The 18,057-nt window shown below is 44.5% G+C and overlaps 1 protein-coding gene across 1 annotated transcript in view; it reads right to left on the bottom strand.

Moving 5' to 3' along the window:
- The window catches only part of LOC132873923 (mucin-3B-like), a 38,731-nt gene that overhangs the window by 13,106 nt on the left and 7,568 nt on the right, over positions 1–18,057 (bottom strand). The window contains exons 5-12 of the mRNA XM_060909746.1: positions 16,339–17,967; positions 14,338–15,972; positions 11,011–13,971; positions 8,344–10,644; positions 6,346–7,977; positions 4,348–5,979; positions 2,350–3,981; positions 352–1,983 (exon numbers count right to left, since the gene is read on the bottom strand). Coding sequence (XP_060765729.1) covers positions 352–1,983; positions 2,350–3,981; positions 4,348–5,979; positions 6,346–7,977; positions 8,344–10,644; positions 11,011–13,971; positions 14,338–15,972; positions 16,339–17,967 — 15,054 coding nt within the window. The remainder of the gene's footprint in view (positions 1–351; positions 1,984–2,349; positions 3,982–4,347; positions 5,980–6,345; positions 7,978–8,343; positions 10,645–11,010; positions 13,972–14,337; positions 15,973–16,338; positions 17,968–18,057) is intronic.

Here is an 18,057-nt window from a genome sequence, read left to right as displayed (position 1 = left end):
TCTGTTGTTCCTGTTGTTGGAAATGAAGGACCTGTTCCATGTGTGGAAGATGACACTGGGGTTTGTTCACTTGTTTTCCCTGACACTTCTGCAGTTTGACTGGATTGTTCAGTCATGTCGACTGATGTGTATTCATTCGTGCTTGAAGTGGCAGTCACTGCCGAGTCCGAAATTATACTGCTTGGAGATGTGCCAGTTGTTGCCAAATGGGGAGTTGATGGTGAATGTATGCCTTCAGTAGAGGATAAAGATGGCATTTCTGTGGATAGTTCTGTGGTGAGAAGAGTGTGATTTGCACTTGTTGTGAGTGATGGCGACATCGTTGTGGAATTATATTCAACTGTTGAAAATGATGCCCCGTGGTCATCTGTGGTTGGAAATGTTGACGATTGCTGGCTTGTTTGCTCTGGTGGTGGTGAAGGTTCAGAAGTTTGTCCAGTTATTTTACTTGATGTGTACTCTGTTGAGCTTGTTTCAGTCGGTTCAGCACTAATTGATGGATGCGTTGTTAAGGGTATGGGTGTTGAGTAGGTGAAAGGTGTTGAAAGGACATCTACAGTTGAGGAAGACAAAGTGGGAAATGTTGATTCCTCTGATGTAGGGGCTGTTGGACTTGTCTGGATTATGCCTTCTGTTACAATGGTCTCTCCCATTGTGGAGCTGAAATCTGTTGTTGCTGTTGTTGGAAATGAAGGACCTGTTCCATGTGTGGAGGATGACACTGGGGTTTGTTCACTTGTTTTCCCTGACACTTCTGCAGTTTGACTGGATTGTTCAGTCATGTCCACTGATGTGTATTCATTAGTGCTTGAAGTGGCAGTCACTGCCGAGTCCGAAATTATACTGCTTGGAGATGTGCCAGTTGTTGCCAAGTGGGGAGTTGATGGTGAATGTATGCCTTCAGTAGAGGATAAAGATGGCATTTCTGTGGATAGTTCTGTGGTGAGAAGAGTTTGATTTGCACTTGTTGTGAATGATGGCGACATCGTTGTGGAATTATATTCAACTGTTGAAAATGATGCCCCGTGGTCATCTGTGGTTGGAAATGTTGACGATTGCTGGCTTGTTTGGTCTGGTGCTGGTGAAGATTCAGAAGTTTGTCCAGTTATTTTACTTGATGTGTACTCTGTTGAGGTTGTTGCTGTCGGTTCAGAACTGACTGATGGATGCGTTGTTAAGGGTATGGGTGTTGAGTAGTTGAATGGCGTTGAAAGGATGTCTTCAGTTGAAGAAGACACAGTGGGACTTGCTGATTCCTCTGATGTAGGCACTATTGGGCTTGTCTGTTTTGTGCCTTCTGTTGCCATTGTCACTAGCGTTGTGGAGCTGAATTCTGTTGTTCCTGTTGTTGGAAATGAAGGACCTGTTCCATGTGTGGAGGATGACACTGGGGTTTGTTCACTTGTTTTCCCTGACACTTCTGCAGTTTGACTGGATTGTTCAGTCATGTCGACTGATGTGTATTCATTCGTGCTTGAAGTGGCAGTCACTGCCGAGTCCGAAATTATACTGCTTGGAGATGTGCCAGTTGTTGCCAAATGGGGAGTTGATGGTGAATGTATGCCTTCAGTAGAGGATAAAGATGGCATTTCTGTGGATATGGGTGTGGTGAGAAGAGTTTGATTTGCAGTTGTTGTGAATGATGGCGACATCGTTGTGGAATTATATTCAACTGTTGAAAATGATGCCCCGTGGTCATCTGTGGTTGGAAATGTTGACGATTGCTGGCTTGTTTGGTCTGGTGCTGGTGAAGATTCAGAAGTTTGTCCAGTTATTTTACTTGATGTGTACTCTGTTGAGGTTGTTGCTGTCGGTTCAGAACTGACTGATGGATGCGTTGTTAAGGGTATGGGTGTTGAGTAGTTGAATGGCGTTGAAAGGATGTCTTCAGTTGAAGAAGACACAGTGGGACTTGCTGATTCCTCTGATGTAGGCACTATTGGGCTTGTCTGTTTTGTGCCTTCTGTTGCCATTGTCACTAGCGTTGTGGAGCTGAATTCTGTTGTTCCTGTTGTTGGAAATGAAGGACCTGTTCCATGTGTGGAGGATGACACTGGGGTTTGTTCACTTGTTTTCCCTGACACTTCTGCAGTTTGACTGGATTGTTCAGTCATGTCGACTGATGTGTATTCATTCGTGCTTGAAGTGGCAGTCACTGCCGAGTCCGAAATTATACTGCTTGGAGATGTGCCAGTTGTTGCCAAATGGGGAGTTGATGGTGAATGTATGCCTTCAGTAGAGGATAAAGATGGCATTTCTGTGGATATGGGTGTGGTGAGAAGAGTTTGATTTGCAGTTGTTGTGAATGATGGCGACATCGTTGTGGAATTATATTCAACTGTTGAAAATGATGCCCCGTGGTCATCTGTGGTTGGAAATGTTGACGATTGCTGGCTTGTTTGGTCTGGTGCTGGTGAAGATTCAGAAGTTTGTCCAGTTATTTTACTTGATGTGTACTCTGTTGAGGTTGTTGCTGTCGGTTCAGAACTGACTGATGGATGCGTTGTTAAGGGTATGGGTGTTGAGTAGTTGAATGGCGTTGAAAGGCTATCTTCAGTTGAAGAAGACACAGTGGGACTTGCTGATTCCTCTGATGTAGGCACTATTGGGCTTGTCTGGATTGTGCCTTCTGTTGCCATTGTCACTAGCGTTGTGGAGCTGAATTCTGTTGTTCCTGTTGTTGGAAATGAAGGACCTGTTCCATGTGTGGAGGATGACACTGGGGTTTGTTCACTTGTTTTCCCTGACACTTCTGCAGTTTCACTGGATTGTTCAGTCATGTCGACTGATGTGTATTCATTCGTGCTTGAAGTGGCAGTCACTGCCGAGTCCGAAATTATACTGCTTGGAGATGTGCCAGTTGTTGCCAAATGGGGAGTTGATGGTGAATGTATGCCTTCAGTAGAGGATAAAGATGGCATTTCTGTGGATAGTTCTGTGGTGAGAAGAGTTTGATTTGCACTTGTTGTGTATGATGGCGACATCGTTGTGGAATTATATTCAACTGTTGAAAATGATGCCCCGTGGTCATCTGTGGTTGGAAATGTTGACGATTGCTGGCTTGTTTGCTCTGGTGGTGGTGAAGGTTCAGAAGTTTGTCCAGTTATTTTACTTGATGTGTACTCTGTTGAGCTTGTTTCAGTCGGTTCAGAACTAATTGATGGATGCGTTGTTAAGGGTATGGGTGTTGAGTAGGTGAAAGGTGTTGAAAGGACATCTACAGTTGAGGAAGACAAAGTGGGAAATGTTGATTCCTCTGATGTAGGGGCTATTGGACTTGTCTGGATTATGCCTTCTGTTACAATGGTCTCTCCCATTGTGGAGCTGAATTCTGTTGTTCCTGTTGTTGGAAATGAAGGACCTGTTCCATGTGTGGAGGATGACACTGGGGTTTGTTCACTTGTTTTCCCTGACACTTCTGCAGTTTGACTGGATTGTTCAGTCATGTTGACTGATGTGTATTCATTCGTGCTTGAAGTGGCAGTCACTGCCGAGTCCGAAATTATACTGCTTGGAGATGTGCCAGTTGTTGCCAAATGGGGAGTTGATGGTGAATGTATGCCTTCAGTAGAGGATAAAGATGGCATTTCTGTGGATAGTTCTGTGGTGAGAAGAGTTTGATTTGCACTTGTTGTGAATGATGGCGACATCGTTGTGGAATTATATTCAACTGTTGAAAATGATGCCCCGTGGTCATCTGTGGTTGGAAATGTTGATGATTTCTGGCTTGTTTGGTCTGGTGCTGGTGAAGATTCAGAAGTTTTTCCAGTAATTTTACTTGATGTGTACTCTGTTGAGGTTGTTGCTGTCGGTTCAGAACTGACTGATGGATGCGTTGTTAAGGGTATGGGTGTTGAGTAGTTGAATGGCGTTGAAAGGATATCTTCAGTTGCAGAAGACACAGTGGGACTTGCTGATTCCTCTGATGTAGGCACTATTGGGCTTGTCTGGATTGTGCCTTCTGTTGCCATTGTCACTAGCGTTGTGGAGCTGAATTCTGTGGTTCCTGTTGTTGGAAATGAAGGACCCGTTCCATGTGTGGAGGATGACACTGGGGTTTGTTCACTTGTTTTCCCTGACACTTCTGCAGTTTGACTGGATTGTTCAGTCATGTCCACTGATGTGTATTCATTAGTGCTTGAAGTGGCAGTCACTGCCGAGTCCGAAATTATACTGCTTGGAGATGTGCCAGTTGTTGCCAAGTGGGGAGTTGATGGTGAATGTATGCCTTCAGTAGAGGATAAAGATGGCATTTCTGTGGATAGTTCTGTGGTGAGAAGAGTTTGATTTGCACTTGTTGTGAATGATGGCGACATCGTTGTGGAATTATATTCAACTGTTGAAAATGATGCCCCGTGGTCATCTGTGGTTGGAAATGTTGACGATTGCTGGCTTGTTTGGTCTGGTGCTGGTGAAGATTCAGAAGTTTGTCCAGTTATTTTACTTGATGTGTACTCTGTTGAGGTTGTTGCTGTCGGTTCAGAACTAATTGATGGATGCGTTGTTAAGGGTATGGGTGTTGAGTAGGTGAAAGGTGTTGAAAGGACATCTACAGTTGAGGAAGACAAAGTGGGAAATGTTGATTCCTCTGATGTAGGGGCTATTGGACTTGTCTGGATTATGCCTTCTGTTACAATGGTCTCTCCCATTGTGGAGCTGAATTCTGTTGTTCCTGTTGTTGGAAATGAAGGACCTGTTCCATGTGTGGAGGATGACACTGGGGTTTGTTCACTTGTTTTCCCTGACACTTCTGCAGTTTGACTGGATTGTTCAGTCATGTTGACTGATGTGTATTCATTCGTGCTTGAAGTGGCAGTCACTGCCGAGTCCGAAATTATACTGCTTGGAGATGTGCCAGTTGTTGCCAAATGGGGAGTTGATGGTGAATGTATGCCTTCAGTAGAGGATAAAGATGGCATTTCTGTGGATAGTTCTGTGGTGAGAAGAGTTTGATTTGCACTTGTTGTGAATGATGGCGACATCGTTGTGGAATTATATTCAACTGTTGAAAATGATGCCCCGTGGTCATCTGTGGTTGGAAATGTTGATGATTTCTGGCTTGTTTGGTCTGGTGCTGGTGAAGATTCAGAAGTTTTTCCAGTAATTTTACTTGATGTGTACTCTGTTGAGGTTGTTGCTGTCGGTTCAGAACTGACTGATGGATGCGTTGTTAAGGGTATGGGTGTTGAGTAGTTGAATGGCGTTGAAAGGATATCTTCAGTTGAAGAAGACACAGTGGGACTTGCTGATTCCTCTGATGTAGGCACTATTGGGCTTGTCTGGATTGTGCCTTCTGTTGCCATTGTCACTAGCGTTGTGGAGCTGAATTCTGTGGTTCCTGTTGTTGGAAATGAAGGACCCGTTCCATGTGTGGAGGATGACACTGGGGTTTGTTCACTTGTTTTCCCTGACACTTCTGCAGTTTGACTGGATTGTTCAGTCATGTCCACTGATGTGTATTCATTAGTGCTTGAAGTGGCAGTCACTGCCGAGTCCGAAATTATACTGCTTGGAGATGTGCCAGTTGTTGCCAAGTGGGGAGTTGATGGTGAATGTATGCCTTCAGTAGAGGATAAAGATGGCATTTCTGTGGATAGTTCTGTGGTGAGAAGAGTTTGATTTGCACTTGTTGTGAATGATGGCGACATCGTTGTGGAATTATATTCAACTGTTGAAAATGATGCCCCGTGGTCATCTGTGGTTGGAAATGTTGACGATTGCTGGCTTGTTTGGTCTGGTGCTGGTGAAGATTCAGAAGTTTGTCCAGTTATTTTACTTGATGTGTACTCTGTTGAGGGTGTTGCTGTCGGTTCAGAACTGACTGATGGATGCGTTGTTAAGGGTATGGGTGTTGAGTAGTTGAATGGCGTTGAAAGGATATCTTCAGTTGAAGAAGACACAGTGGGACTTGCTGATTCCTCTGATGTAGGCACTATTGGGCTTGTCTGTTTTGTGCCTTCTGTTGCCATTGTCACTAGCGTTGTGGAGCTGAATTCTGTTGTTCCTGTTGTTGGAAATGAAGGACCTGTTCCATGTGTGGAGGATGACACTGGGGTTTGTTCACTTGTTTTCCCTGACACTTCTGCAGTTTGACTGGATTGTTCAGTCATGTCGACTGATGTGTATTCATTCGTGCTTGAAGTGGCAGTCACTGCCGAGTCCGAAATTATACTGCTTGGAGATGTGCCAGTTGTTGCCAAATGGGGAGTTGATGGTGAATGTATGCCTTCAGTAGAGGATAAAGATGGCATTTCTGTGGATAGTTCTGTGGTGAGAAGAGTTTGATTTGCACTTGTTGTGAATGATGGCGACATCGTTGTGGAATTATATTCAACTGTTGAAAATGATGCCCCGTGGTCATCTGTGGTTGGAAATGTTGAGGATTGCTGGCTTGTTTGCTCTGGTGGTGGTGAAGGTTCAGAAGTTTGTCCAGTTATTTTACTTGATGTGTACTCTGTTGAGGTTGTTGCTGTCGGTTCAGAACTGACTGATGGATGCGTTGTTAAGGGTATGGGTGTTGAGTTGTTGAATGGCGTTGAAAGGATATCTTCAGTTGAAGAAGACACAGTGGGACTTGCTGATTCCTCTGATGTAGGCACTATTGGGCTTGTCTGGATTGTGCCTTCTGTTGCCATTGTCACTAGCATTGGGGAGCTGAATTCTGTGGTTCCTGTTGTTGGAAATGAAGGACCTGTTCCATGTGTGGAGGATGACACTGGGGTTTGTTCACTTGTTTTCCCTGACACTTCTGCAGTTTGACTGGATTGTTCAGTCATGTCAACTGATGTGTATTCATTCGTGCTTGAAGTGGCAGTCACTGCCGAGTCCGAAATTATACTGCTTGGAGATGTGCCAGTTGTTGCCAAATGGGGAGTTGATGGTGAATGTATGCCTTCAGTAGAGGATAAAGATGGCATTTCTGTGGATAGTTCTGTGGTGAGAAGAGTTTGATTTGCACTTGTTGTGAATGATGGCGACATCGTTGTGGAATTATATTCAACTGTTGAAAATGATGCCCCGTGGTCATCTGTGGTTGGAAATGTTGACGATTTCTGGCTTGTTTGGTCTGGTGCTGGTGAAGATTCAGAAGTTTTTCCAGTTATTTTACTTGATGTGTACTCTGTTGAGGTTGTTGCTGTCGGTTCAGAACTGACTGATGGATGCGTTGTTAAGGGTATGGGTGTTGAGTTGTTGAATGGCGTTGAAAGGATATCTTCAGTTGAAGAAGACACAGTGGGACTTGCTGATTCCTCTGATGTAGGCACTATTGGGCTTGTCTGGATTGTGCCTTCTGTTGCCATTGTCACTAGCGTTGTGGAGCTGAATTCTGTGGTTCCTGTTGTTGGAAATGAAGGACCCGTTCCATGTGTGGAGGATGACACTGGGGTTTGTTCACTTGTTTTCCCTGACACTTCTGCAGTTTGACTGGATTGTTCAGTCATGTCCACTGATGTGTATTCATTAGTGCTTGAAGTGGCAGTCACTGCCGAGTCCGAAATTATACTGCTTGGAGATGTGCCAGTTGTTGCCAAGTGGGGAGTTGATGGTGAATGTATGCCTTCAGTAGAGGATAAAGATGGCATTTCTGTGGATATGGGTGTGGTGAGAAGAGTTTGATTTGCAGTTGTTGTGAATGATGGCGACATCGTTGTGGAATTATATTCAACTGTTGAAAATGATGCCCCGTGGTCATCTGTGGTTGGAAATGTTGACGATTGCTGGCTTGTTTGGTCTGGTGCTGGTGAAGATTCAGAAGTTTGTCCAGTTATTTTACTTGATGTGTACTCTGTTGAGGTTGTTGCTGTCGGTTCAGAACTGACTGATGGATGCGTTGTTAAGGGTATGGGTGTTGAGTAGTTGAATGGCGTTGAAAGGCTATCTTCAGTTGAAGAAGACACAGTGGGACTTGCTGATTCCTCTGATGTAGGCACTATTGGGCTTGTCTGGATTGTGCCTTCTGTTGCCATTGTCACTAGCGTTGTGGAGCTGAATTCTGTTGTTCCTGTTGTTGGAAATGAAGGACCTGTTCCATGTGTGGAGGATGACACTGGGGTTTGTTCACTTGTTTTCCCTGACACTTCTGCAGTTTGACTGGATTGTTCAGTCATGTCCACTGATGTGTATTCATTAGTGCTTGAAGTGGCAGTCACTGCCGAGTCCGAAATTATACTGCTTGGAGATGTGCCAGTTGTTGCCAAGTGGGGAGTTGATGGTGAATGTATGCCTTCAGTAGAGGATAAAGATGGCATTTCTGTGGATAGTTCTGTGGTGAGAAGAGTTTGATTTGCACTTGTTGTGAATGATGGCGACATCGTTGTGGAATTATATTCAACTGTTGAAAATGATGCCCCGTGGTCATCTGTGGTTGGAAATGTTGACGATTGCTGGCTTGTTTGGTCTGGTGCTGGTGAAGATTCAGAAGTTTGTCCAGTTATTTTACTTGATGTGTACTCTGTTGAGGTTGTTGCTGTCGGTTCAGAACTGACTGATGGATGCGTTGTTAAGGGTATGGGTGTTGAGTAGTTGAATGGCGTTGAAAGGATATCTTCAGTTGAAGAAGACACAGTGGGACTTGCTGATTCCTCTGATGTAGGCACTATTGGGCTTGTCTGTTTTGTGCCTTCTGTTGCCATTGTCACTAGCGTTGTGGAGCTGAATTCTGTTGTTCCTGTTGTTGGAAATGAAGGACCTGTTCCATGTGTGGAGGATGACACTGGGGTTTGTTCACTTGTTTTCCCTGACACTTCTGCAGTTTGACTGGATTGTTCAGTCATGTCGACTGATGTGTATTCATTCGTGCTTGGAGTGGCAGTCACTGCCGAGTCCGAAATTATACTGCTCGGAGATGTGCCAGTTGTTGCCAAATGGGGAGTTGATGGTGAATGTATGCCTTCAGTAGAGGATAAAGATGGCATTTCTGTGGATATGGGTGTGGTGAGAAGAGTTTGATTTGCAGTTGTTGTGAATGATGGCGACATAGTTGTGGAATTATATTCAACTGTTGAAAATGATGCCCCGTGGTCATCTGTGGTTGGAAATGTTGACGATTGCTGGCTTGTTTGGTCTGGTGCTGGTGAAGATTCAGAAGTTTGTCCAGTTATTTTACTTGATGTGTACTCTGTTGAGGTTGTTGCTGTCGGTTCAGAACTGACTGATGGATGCGTTGTTAAGGGTATGGGTGTTGAGTAGTTGAATGGCGTTGAAAGGCTATCTTCAGTTGAAGAAGACACAGTGGGACTTGCTGATTCCTCTGATGTAGGCACTATTGGGCTTGTCTGGATTGTGCCTTCTGTTGCCATTGTCACTAGCGTTGTGGAGCTGAATTCTGTTGTTCCTGTTGTTGGAAATGAAGGACCTGTTCCATGTGTGGAGGATGACACTGGGGTTTGTTCACTTGTTTTCCCTGACACTTCTGCAGTTTGACTGGATTGTTCAGTCATGTCGACTGATGTGTATTCATTCGTGCTTGAAGTGGCAGTCACTGCGGAGTCCGAAATTATACTGCTTGGAGATCTGCCAGTTGTTGCCAAATGGGGAGTTGATGGTGAATGTATGCCTTCAGTAGAGGATAAAGATGGCATTTCTGTGGATAGTTCTGTGGTGAGAAGACTTTGATTTTCACTTGTTGTGAATGATGGCGACATCGTTGTGGAATTATATTCAACTGTTGAAAATGATGCCCCGTGGTCATCTGTGGTTGGAAATGTTGACGATTGCTGGCTTGTTTGCTCTGGTGGTGGTGAAGGTTCAGAAGTTTGTCCAGTTATTTTACTTGATGTGTACTCTGTTGAGCTTGTTTCAGTCGGTTCAGAACTAATTGATGGATGCGTTGTTAAGGGTATGGGTGTTGAGTAGGTGAAAGGTGTTGAAAGGACATCTACAGTTGAGGAAGACAAAGTGGGAAATGTTGATTCCTCTGATGTAGGGGCTATTGGACTTGTCTGGATTATGCCTTCTGTTACAATGGTCTCTCCCATTGTGGAGCTGAATTCTGTTGTTGCTGTTGTTGGAAATGAAGGACCTGTTCCATGTGTGGAGGATGACACTGGGGTTTGTTCACTTGTTTTCCCTGACACTTCTGCAGTTTGACTGGATTGTTCAGTCATGTCGACTGATGTGTATTCATTCGTGCTTGAAGTGGCAGTCACTGCCGAGTCCGAAATTATACTGCTTGGAGATGTGCCAGTTGTTGCCAAATGGGGAGTTGATGGTGAATGTATGCCTTCAGTAGAGGATAAAGATGGCATTTCTGTGGATAGATCTGTGGTGAGAAGACTTTGATTTTCACTTGTTGTGAATGATGGCGACATCGTTGTGGAATTATATTCAACTGTTGAAAATGATGCCCCGTGGTCATCTGTGGTTGGAAATGTTGACGACTGCTGGCTTGTTTGGTCTGGTGCTGGTGAAGATTCAGAAGTTTTTCCAGTTATTTTACTTGATGTGTACTCTGTTGAGGTTGTTGCTGTCGGTTCAGAACTGACTGATGGATGCGTTGTTAAGGGTATGGGTGTTGAGTTGTTGAATGGCGTTGAAAGGATATCTTCAGTTGAAGAAGACACAGTGGGACTTGCTGATTCCTCTGATGTAGGCACTATTGGGCTTGTCTGGATTGTGCCTTCTGTTGCCATTGTCACTAGCATTGTGGAGCTGAATTCTGTGGTTCCTGTTGTTGGAAATGAAGGACCCGTTCCATGTGTGGAGGATGACACTGGGGTTTGTTCACTTGTTTTCCCTGACACTTCTGCAGTTTGACTGGATTGTTCAGTCATGTCCACTGATGTGTATTCATTAGTGCTTGAAGTGGCAGTCACTGCCGAGTCCGAAATTATACTGCTTGGAGATGTGCCAGTTGTTGCCAAGTGGGGAGTTGATGGTGAATGTATGCCTTCAGTAGAGGATAAAGATGGCATTTCTGTGGATAGTTCTGTGGTGAGAAGAGTTTGATTTGCACTTGTTGTGAATGATGGCGACATCGTTGTGGAATTATATTCAACTGTTGAAAATGATGCCCCGTGGTCATCTGTGGTTGGAAATGTTGACGATTGCTGGCTTGTTTGGTCTGGTGCTGGTGAAGATTCAGAAGTTTGTCCAGTTATTTTACTTAATGTGTACTCTGTTGAGGTTGTTGCTGTCGGTTCAGAACTGACTGATGGATGCGTTGTTAAGGGTATGGGTGTTGAGTTGTTGAATGGCGTTGAAAGGCTATCTTCAGTTGACGAAGAGACAGTGGGACTTGCTGATTCCTCTGATGTAGGCACTATTGGGCTTGTCTGGATTGTGCCTTCTGTTGCCATTGTCACTAGCGTTGTGGAGCTGAATTCTGTTGTTCCTGTTGTTGGAAATGAAGGACCTGTTCCATGTGTGGAGGATGACACTGGGGTTTGTTCACTTGTTTTCCCTGACACTTCTGCAGTTTGACTGGATTGTTCAGTCATGTCGACTGATGTGTATTCATTCGTGCTTGGAGTGGCAGTCACTGCCGAGTCCGAAATTATACTGCTCGGAGATGTGCCAGTTGTTGCCAAATGGGGAGTTGATGGTGAATGTATGCCTTCAGTAGAGGATAAAGATGGCATTTCTGTGGATATGGGTGTGGTGAGAAGAGTTTGATTTGCAGTTGTTGTGAATGATGGCGACATCGTTGTGGAATTATATTCAACTGTTGAAAATGATGCCCCGTGGTCATCTGTGGTTGGAAATGTTGACGATTGCTGGCTTGTTTGGTCTGGTGCTGGTGAAGATTCAGAAGTTTGTCCAGTTATTTTACTTGATGTGTACTCTGTTGAGGTTGTTGCTGTCGGTTCAGAACTGACTGATGGATGCGTTGTTAAGGGTATGGGTGTTGAGTAGTTGAATGGCGTTGAAAGGCTATCTTCAGTTGAAGAAGACACAGTGGGACTTGCTGATTCCTCTGATGTAGGCACTATTGGGCTTGTCTGGATTGTGCCTTCTGTTGCCATTGTCACTAGCGTTGTGGAGCTGAATTCTGTTGTTCCTGTTGTTGGAAATGAAGGACCTGTTCCATGTGTGGAGGATGACACTGGGGTTTGTTCACTTGTTTTCCCTGACACTTCTGCAGTTTGACTGGATTGTTCAGTCATGTCGACTGATGTGTATTCATTCGTGCTTGAAGTGGCAGTCACTGCGGAGTCCGAAATTATACTGCTTGGAGATCTGCCAGTTGTTGCCAAATGGGGAGTTGATGGTGAATGTATGCCTTCAGTAGAGGATAAAGATGGCATTTCTGTGGATAGTTCTGTGGTGAGAAGACTTTGATTTTCACTTGTTGTGAATGATGGCGACATCGTTGTGGAATTATATTCAACTGTTGAAAATGATGCCCCGTGGTCATCTGTGGTTGGAAATGTTGACGATTGCTGGCTTGTTTGCTCTGGTGGTGGTGAAGGTTCAGAAGTTTGTCCAGTTATTTTACTTGATGTGTACTCTGTTGAGCTTGTTTCAGTCGGTTCAGAACTAATTGATGGATGCGTTGTTAAGGGTATGGGTGTTGAGTAGGTGAAAGGTGTTGAAAGGACATCTACAGTTGAGGAAGACAAAGTGGGAAATGTTGATTCCTCTGATGTAGGGGCTATTGGACTTGTCTGGATTATGCCTTCTGTTACAATGGTCTCTCCCATTGTGGAGCTGAATTCTGTTGTTGCTGTTGTTGGAAATGAAGGACCTGTTCCATGTGTGGAGGATGACACTGGGGTTTGTTCACTTGTTTTCCCTGACACTTCTGCAGTTTGACTGGATTGTTCAGTCATGTCGACTGATGTGTATTCATTCGTGCTTGAAGTGGCAGTCACTGCCGAGTCCGAAATTATACTGCTTGGAGATGTGCCAGTTGTTGCCAAATGGGGAGTTGATGGTGAATGTATGCCTTCAGTAGAGGATAAAGATGGCATTTCTGTGGATAGTTCTGTGGTGAGAAGACTTTGATTTTCACTTGTTGTGAATGATGGCGACATCGTTGTGGAATTATATTCAACTGTTGAAAATGATGCCCCGTGGTCATCTGTGGTTGGAAATGTTGACGACTGCTGGCTTGTTTGGTCTGGTGCTGGTGAAGATTCAGAAGTTTTTCCAGTTATTTTACTTGATGTGTACTCTGTTGAGGTTGTTGCTGTCGGTTCAGAACTGACTGATGGATGCGTTGTTAAGGGTATGGGTGTTGAGTTGTTGAATGGCGTTGAAAGGATATCTTCAGTTGAAGAAGACACAGTGGGACTTGCTGATTCCTCTGATGTAGGCACTATTGGGCTTGTCTGGATTGTGCCTTCTGTTGCCATTGTCACTAGCATTGTGGAGCTGAATTCTGTGGTTCCTGTTGTTGGAAATGAAGGACCCGTTCCATGTGTGGAGGATGACAGTGGGGTTTGTTCACTTGTTTTCCCTGACACTTCTGCAGTTTGACTGGATTGTTCAGTCATGTCCACTGATGTGTATTCATTAGTGCTTGAAGTGGCAGTCACTGCCGAGTCCGAAATTATACTGCTTGGAGATGTGCCAGTTGTTGCCAAGTGGGGAGTTGATGGTGAATGTATGCCTTCAGTAGAGGATAAAGATGGCATTTCTGTGGATAGTTCTGTGGTGAGAAGAGTTTGATTTGCACTTGTTGTGAATGATGGCGACATCGTTGTGGAATTATATTCAACTGTTGAAAATGATGCCCCGTGGTCATCTGTGGTTGGAAATGTTGACGATTGCTGGCTTGTTTGGTCTGGTGCTGGTGAAGATTCAGAAGTTTGTCCAGTTATTTTACTTGATGTGTACTCTGTTGAGGTTGTTGCTGTCGGTTCAGAACTGACTGATGGATGCGTTGTTAAGGGTATGGGTGTTGAGTTGTTGAATGGCGTTGAAAGGCTATCTTCAGTTGACGAAGAGACAGTGGGACTTGCTGATTCCTCTGATGTAGGCACTATTGGGCTTGTCTGGATTGTGCCTTCTGTTGCCATTGTCACTAGCGTTGTGGAGCTGAATTCTGTGGTTCCTGTTGTTGGAAATGAAGGACCCGTTCCATGTGTGGAGGATGACACTGGGGTTTGTTCACTTGTTTTCCCTGACACTTCTGCAGTTTGACTGGATTGTTCAGTCATGTCCACTGATGTGTATTCATTAGTGCTTGAAGTGGCAGTCACTGCCGAGTCCGAAATTATACTGCTTGGAGATGTGCCAGTTGTTGCCAAGTGGGGAGTTGATGGTGAATGTATGCCTTCAGTAGAGGATAAAGATGGCATTTCTGTGGATATGGGTGTGGTGAGAAGAGTTTGATTTGCAGTTGTTGTGAATGATGGCGACATCGTTGTGGAATTATATTCAACTGTTGAAAATGATGCCCCGTGGTCATCTGTGGTTGGAAATGTTGACGATTGCTGGCTTGTTTGGTCTGGTGCTGGTGAAGATTCAGAAGTTTGTCCAGTTATTTTACTTGATGTGTACTCTGTTGAGGTTGTTGCTGTCGGTTCAGAACTGACTGATGGATGCGTTGTTAAGGGTATGGGTGTTGAGTAGTTGAATGGCGTTGAAAGGCTATCTTCAGTTGAAGAAGACACAGTGGGACTTGCTGATTCCTCTGATGTAGGCACTATTGGGCTTGTCTGGATTGTGCCTTCTGTTGCCATTGTCACTAGCGTTGTGGAGCTGAATTCTGTTGTTCCTGTTGTTGGAAATGAAGGACCTGTTCCATGTGTGGAGGATGACACTGGGGTTTGTTCACTTGTTTTCCCTGACACTTCTGCAGTTTGACTGGATTGTTCAGTCATGTCCACTGATGTGTATTCATTAGTGCTTGAAGTGGCAGTCACTGCCGAGTCCGAAATTATACTGCTTGGAGATGTGCCAGTTGTTGCCAAGTGGGGAGTTGATGGTGAATGTATGCCTTCAGTAGAGGATAAAGATGGCATTTCTGTGGATAGTTCTGTGGTGAGAAGAGTTTGATTTGCACTTGTTGTGAATGATGGCGACATCGTTGTGGAATTATATTCAACTGTTGAAAATGATGCCCCGTGGTCATCTGTGGTTGGAAATGTTGACGATTGCTGGCTTGTTTGGTCTGGTGCTGGTGAAGATTCAGAAGTTTGTCCAGTTATTTTACTTGATGTGTACTCTGTTGAGGTTGTTGCTGTCGGTTCAGAACTGACTGATGGATGCGTTGTTAAGGGTATGGGTGTTGAGTAGTTGAATGGCGTTGAAAGGATATCTTCAGTTGAAGAAGACACAGTGGGACTTGCTGATTCCTCTGATGTAGGCACTATTGGGCTTGTCTGTTTTGTGCCTTCTGTTGCCATTGTCACTAGCGTTGTGGAGCTGAATTCTGTTGTTCCTGTTGTTGGAAATGAAGGACCTGTTCCATGTGTGGAGGATGACACTGGGGTTTGTTCACTTGTTTTCCCTGACACTTCTGCAGTTTGACTGGATTGTTCAGTCATGTCGACTGATGTGTATTCATTCGTGCTTGGAGTGGCAGTCACTGCCGAGTCCGAAATTATACTGCTCGGAGATGTGCCAGTTGTTGCCAAATGGGGAGTTGATGGTGAATGTATGCCTTCAGTAGAGGATAAAGATGGCATTTCTGTGGATATGGGTGTGGTGAGAAGAGTTTGATTTGCAGTTGTTGTGAATGATGGCGACATCGTTGTGGAATTATATTCAACTGTTGAAAATGATGCCCCGTGGTCATCTGTGGTTGGAAATGTTGACGATTGCTGGCTTGTTTGGTCTGGTGCTGGTGAAGATTCAGAAGTTTGTCCAGTTATTTTACTTGATGTGTACTCTGTTGAGGTTGTTGCTGTCGGTTCAGAACTGACTGATGGATGCGTTGTTAAGGGTATGGGTGTTGAGTAGTTGAATGGCGTTGAAAGGCTATCTTCAGTTGAAGAAGACACAGTGGGACTTGCTGATTCCTCTGATGTAGGCACTATTGGGCTTGTCTGGATTGTGCCTTCTGTTGCCATTGTCACTAGCATTGTGGAGCTGAATTCTGTTGTTCCTGTTGTTGGAAATGAAGGACCTGTTCCATGTGTGGAGGATGACACTGGGGTTTGTTCACTTGTTTTCCCTGACACTTCTGCAGTTTGACTGGATTGTTCAGTCATGTCGACTGATGTGTATTCATTCGTGCTTGAAGTGGCAGTCACTGCCGAGTCCGAAATTATACTGCTTGGAGATGTGCCAGTTGTTGCCAAATGGGGAGTTGATGGTGAATGTATGCCTTCAGTAGAGGATAAAGATGGCATTTCTGTGGATAGTTCTGTGGTGAGAAGACTTTGATTTTCACTTGTTGTGAATGATGGCGACATCGTTGTGGAATTATATTCAACTGTTGAAAATGATGCCCCGTGGTCATCTGTGGTTGGAAATGTTGACGATTGCTGGCTTGTTTGCTCTGGTGGTGGTGAAGGTTCAGAAGTTTGTCCAGTTATTTTAATTGATGTGTACTCTGTTGAGCTTGTTTCAGTCGGTTCAGAACTAATTGATGGATGCGTTGTTAAGGGTATGGGTGTTGAGTAGGTGAAAGGTGTTGAAAGGACATCTACAGTTGAGGAAGACAAAGTGGGAAATGTTGATTCCTCTGATGTAGGGGCTATTGGACTTGTCTGGATTATGCCTTCTGTTACAATGGTCTCTCCCATTGTGGAGCTGAATTCTGTTGTTGCTGTTGTTGGAAATGAAGGACCTGTTCCATGTGTGGAGGATGACACTGGGGTTTGTTCACTTGTTTTCCCTGACACTTCTGCAGTTTGACTGGATTGTTCAGTCATGTCGACTGATGTGTATTCATTCGTGCTTGAAGTGGCAGTCACTGCCGAGTCTGAAATTATACTGCTTGGAGATGTGCCAGTTGTTGCCAAATGGGGAGTTGATGGTGAATGTATGCCTTCAGTAGAGGATAAAGATGGCATTTCTGTGGATAGTTCTGTGGTGAGAAGACTTTGATTTTCACTTGTTGTGAATGATGGCGACATCGTTGTGGAATTATATTCAACTGTTGAAAATGATGCCCCGTGGTCATCTGTGGTTGGAAATGTTGACGACTGCTGGCTTGTTTGGTCTGGTGCTGGTGAAGATTCAGAAGTTTTTCCAGTTATTTTACTTGATGTGTACTCTGTTGAGGTTGTTGCTGTCGGTTCAGAACTGACTGATGGATGCGTTGTTAAGGGTATGGGTGTTGAGTTGTTGAATGGCGTTGAAAGGATATCTTCAGTTGAAGAAGACACAGTGGGACTTGCTGATTCCTCTGATGTAGGCACTATTGGGCTTGTCTGGATTGTGCCTTCTGTTGCCATTGTCACTAGCATTGTGGAGCTGAATTCTGTGGTTCCTGTTGTTGGAAATGAAGGACCCGTTCCATGTGTGGAGGATGACACTGGGGTTTGTTCACTTGTTTTCCCTGACACTTCTGCAGTTTGACTGGATTGTTCAGTCATGTCCACTGATGTGTATTCATTAGTGCTTGAAGTGGCAGTCACTGCCGAGTCCGAAATTATACTGCTTGGAGATGTGCCAGTTGTTGCCAAGTGGGGAGTTGATGGTGAATGTATGCCTTCAGTAGAGGATAAAGATGGCATTTCTGTGGATAGTTCTGTGGTGAGAAGAGTTTGATTTGCACTTGTTGTGAATGATGGCGACATCGTTGTGGAATTATATTCAACTGTTGAAAATGATGCCCCGTGGTCATCTGTGGTTGGAAATGTTGACGATTGCTGGCTTGTTTGGTCTGGTGCTGGTGAAGATTCAGAAGTTTGTCCAGTTATTTTACTTGATGTGTACTCTGTTGAGGTTGTTGCTGTCGGTTCAGAACTGACTGATGGATGCGTTGTTAAGGGTATGGGTGTTGAGTTGTTGAATGGCGTTGAAAGGCTATCTTCAGTTGACGAAGAGACAGTGGGACTTGCTGATTCCTCTGATGTAGGCACTATTGGGCTTGTCTGGATTGTGCCTTCTGTTGCCATTGTCACTAGCGTTGTGGAGCTGAATTCTGTTGTTCCTGTTGTTGGAAATGAAGGACCTGTTCCATGTGTGGAGGATGACACTGGGGTTTGTTCACTTGTT

The sequence above is a fragment of the Neoarius graeffei genome, chromosome 26 (assembly GCF_027579695.1).
Source record: "Neoarius graeffei isolate fNeoGra1 chromosome 26, fNeoGra1.pri, whole genome shotgun sequence".
Classification (NCBI taxonomy): domain Eukaryota; kingdom Metazoa; phylum Chordata; class Actinopteri; order Siluriformes; family Ariidae; genus Neoarius; species Neoarius graeffei.
This window is presented reverse-complemented; position numbering and strand designations above follow the sequence as displayed.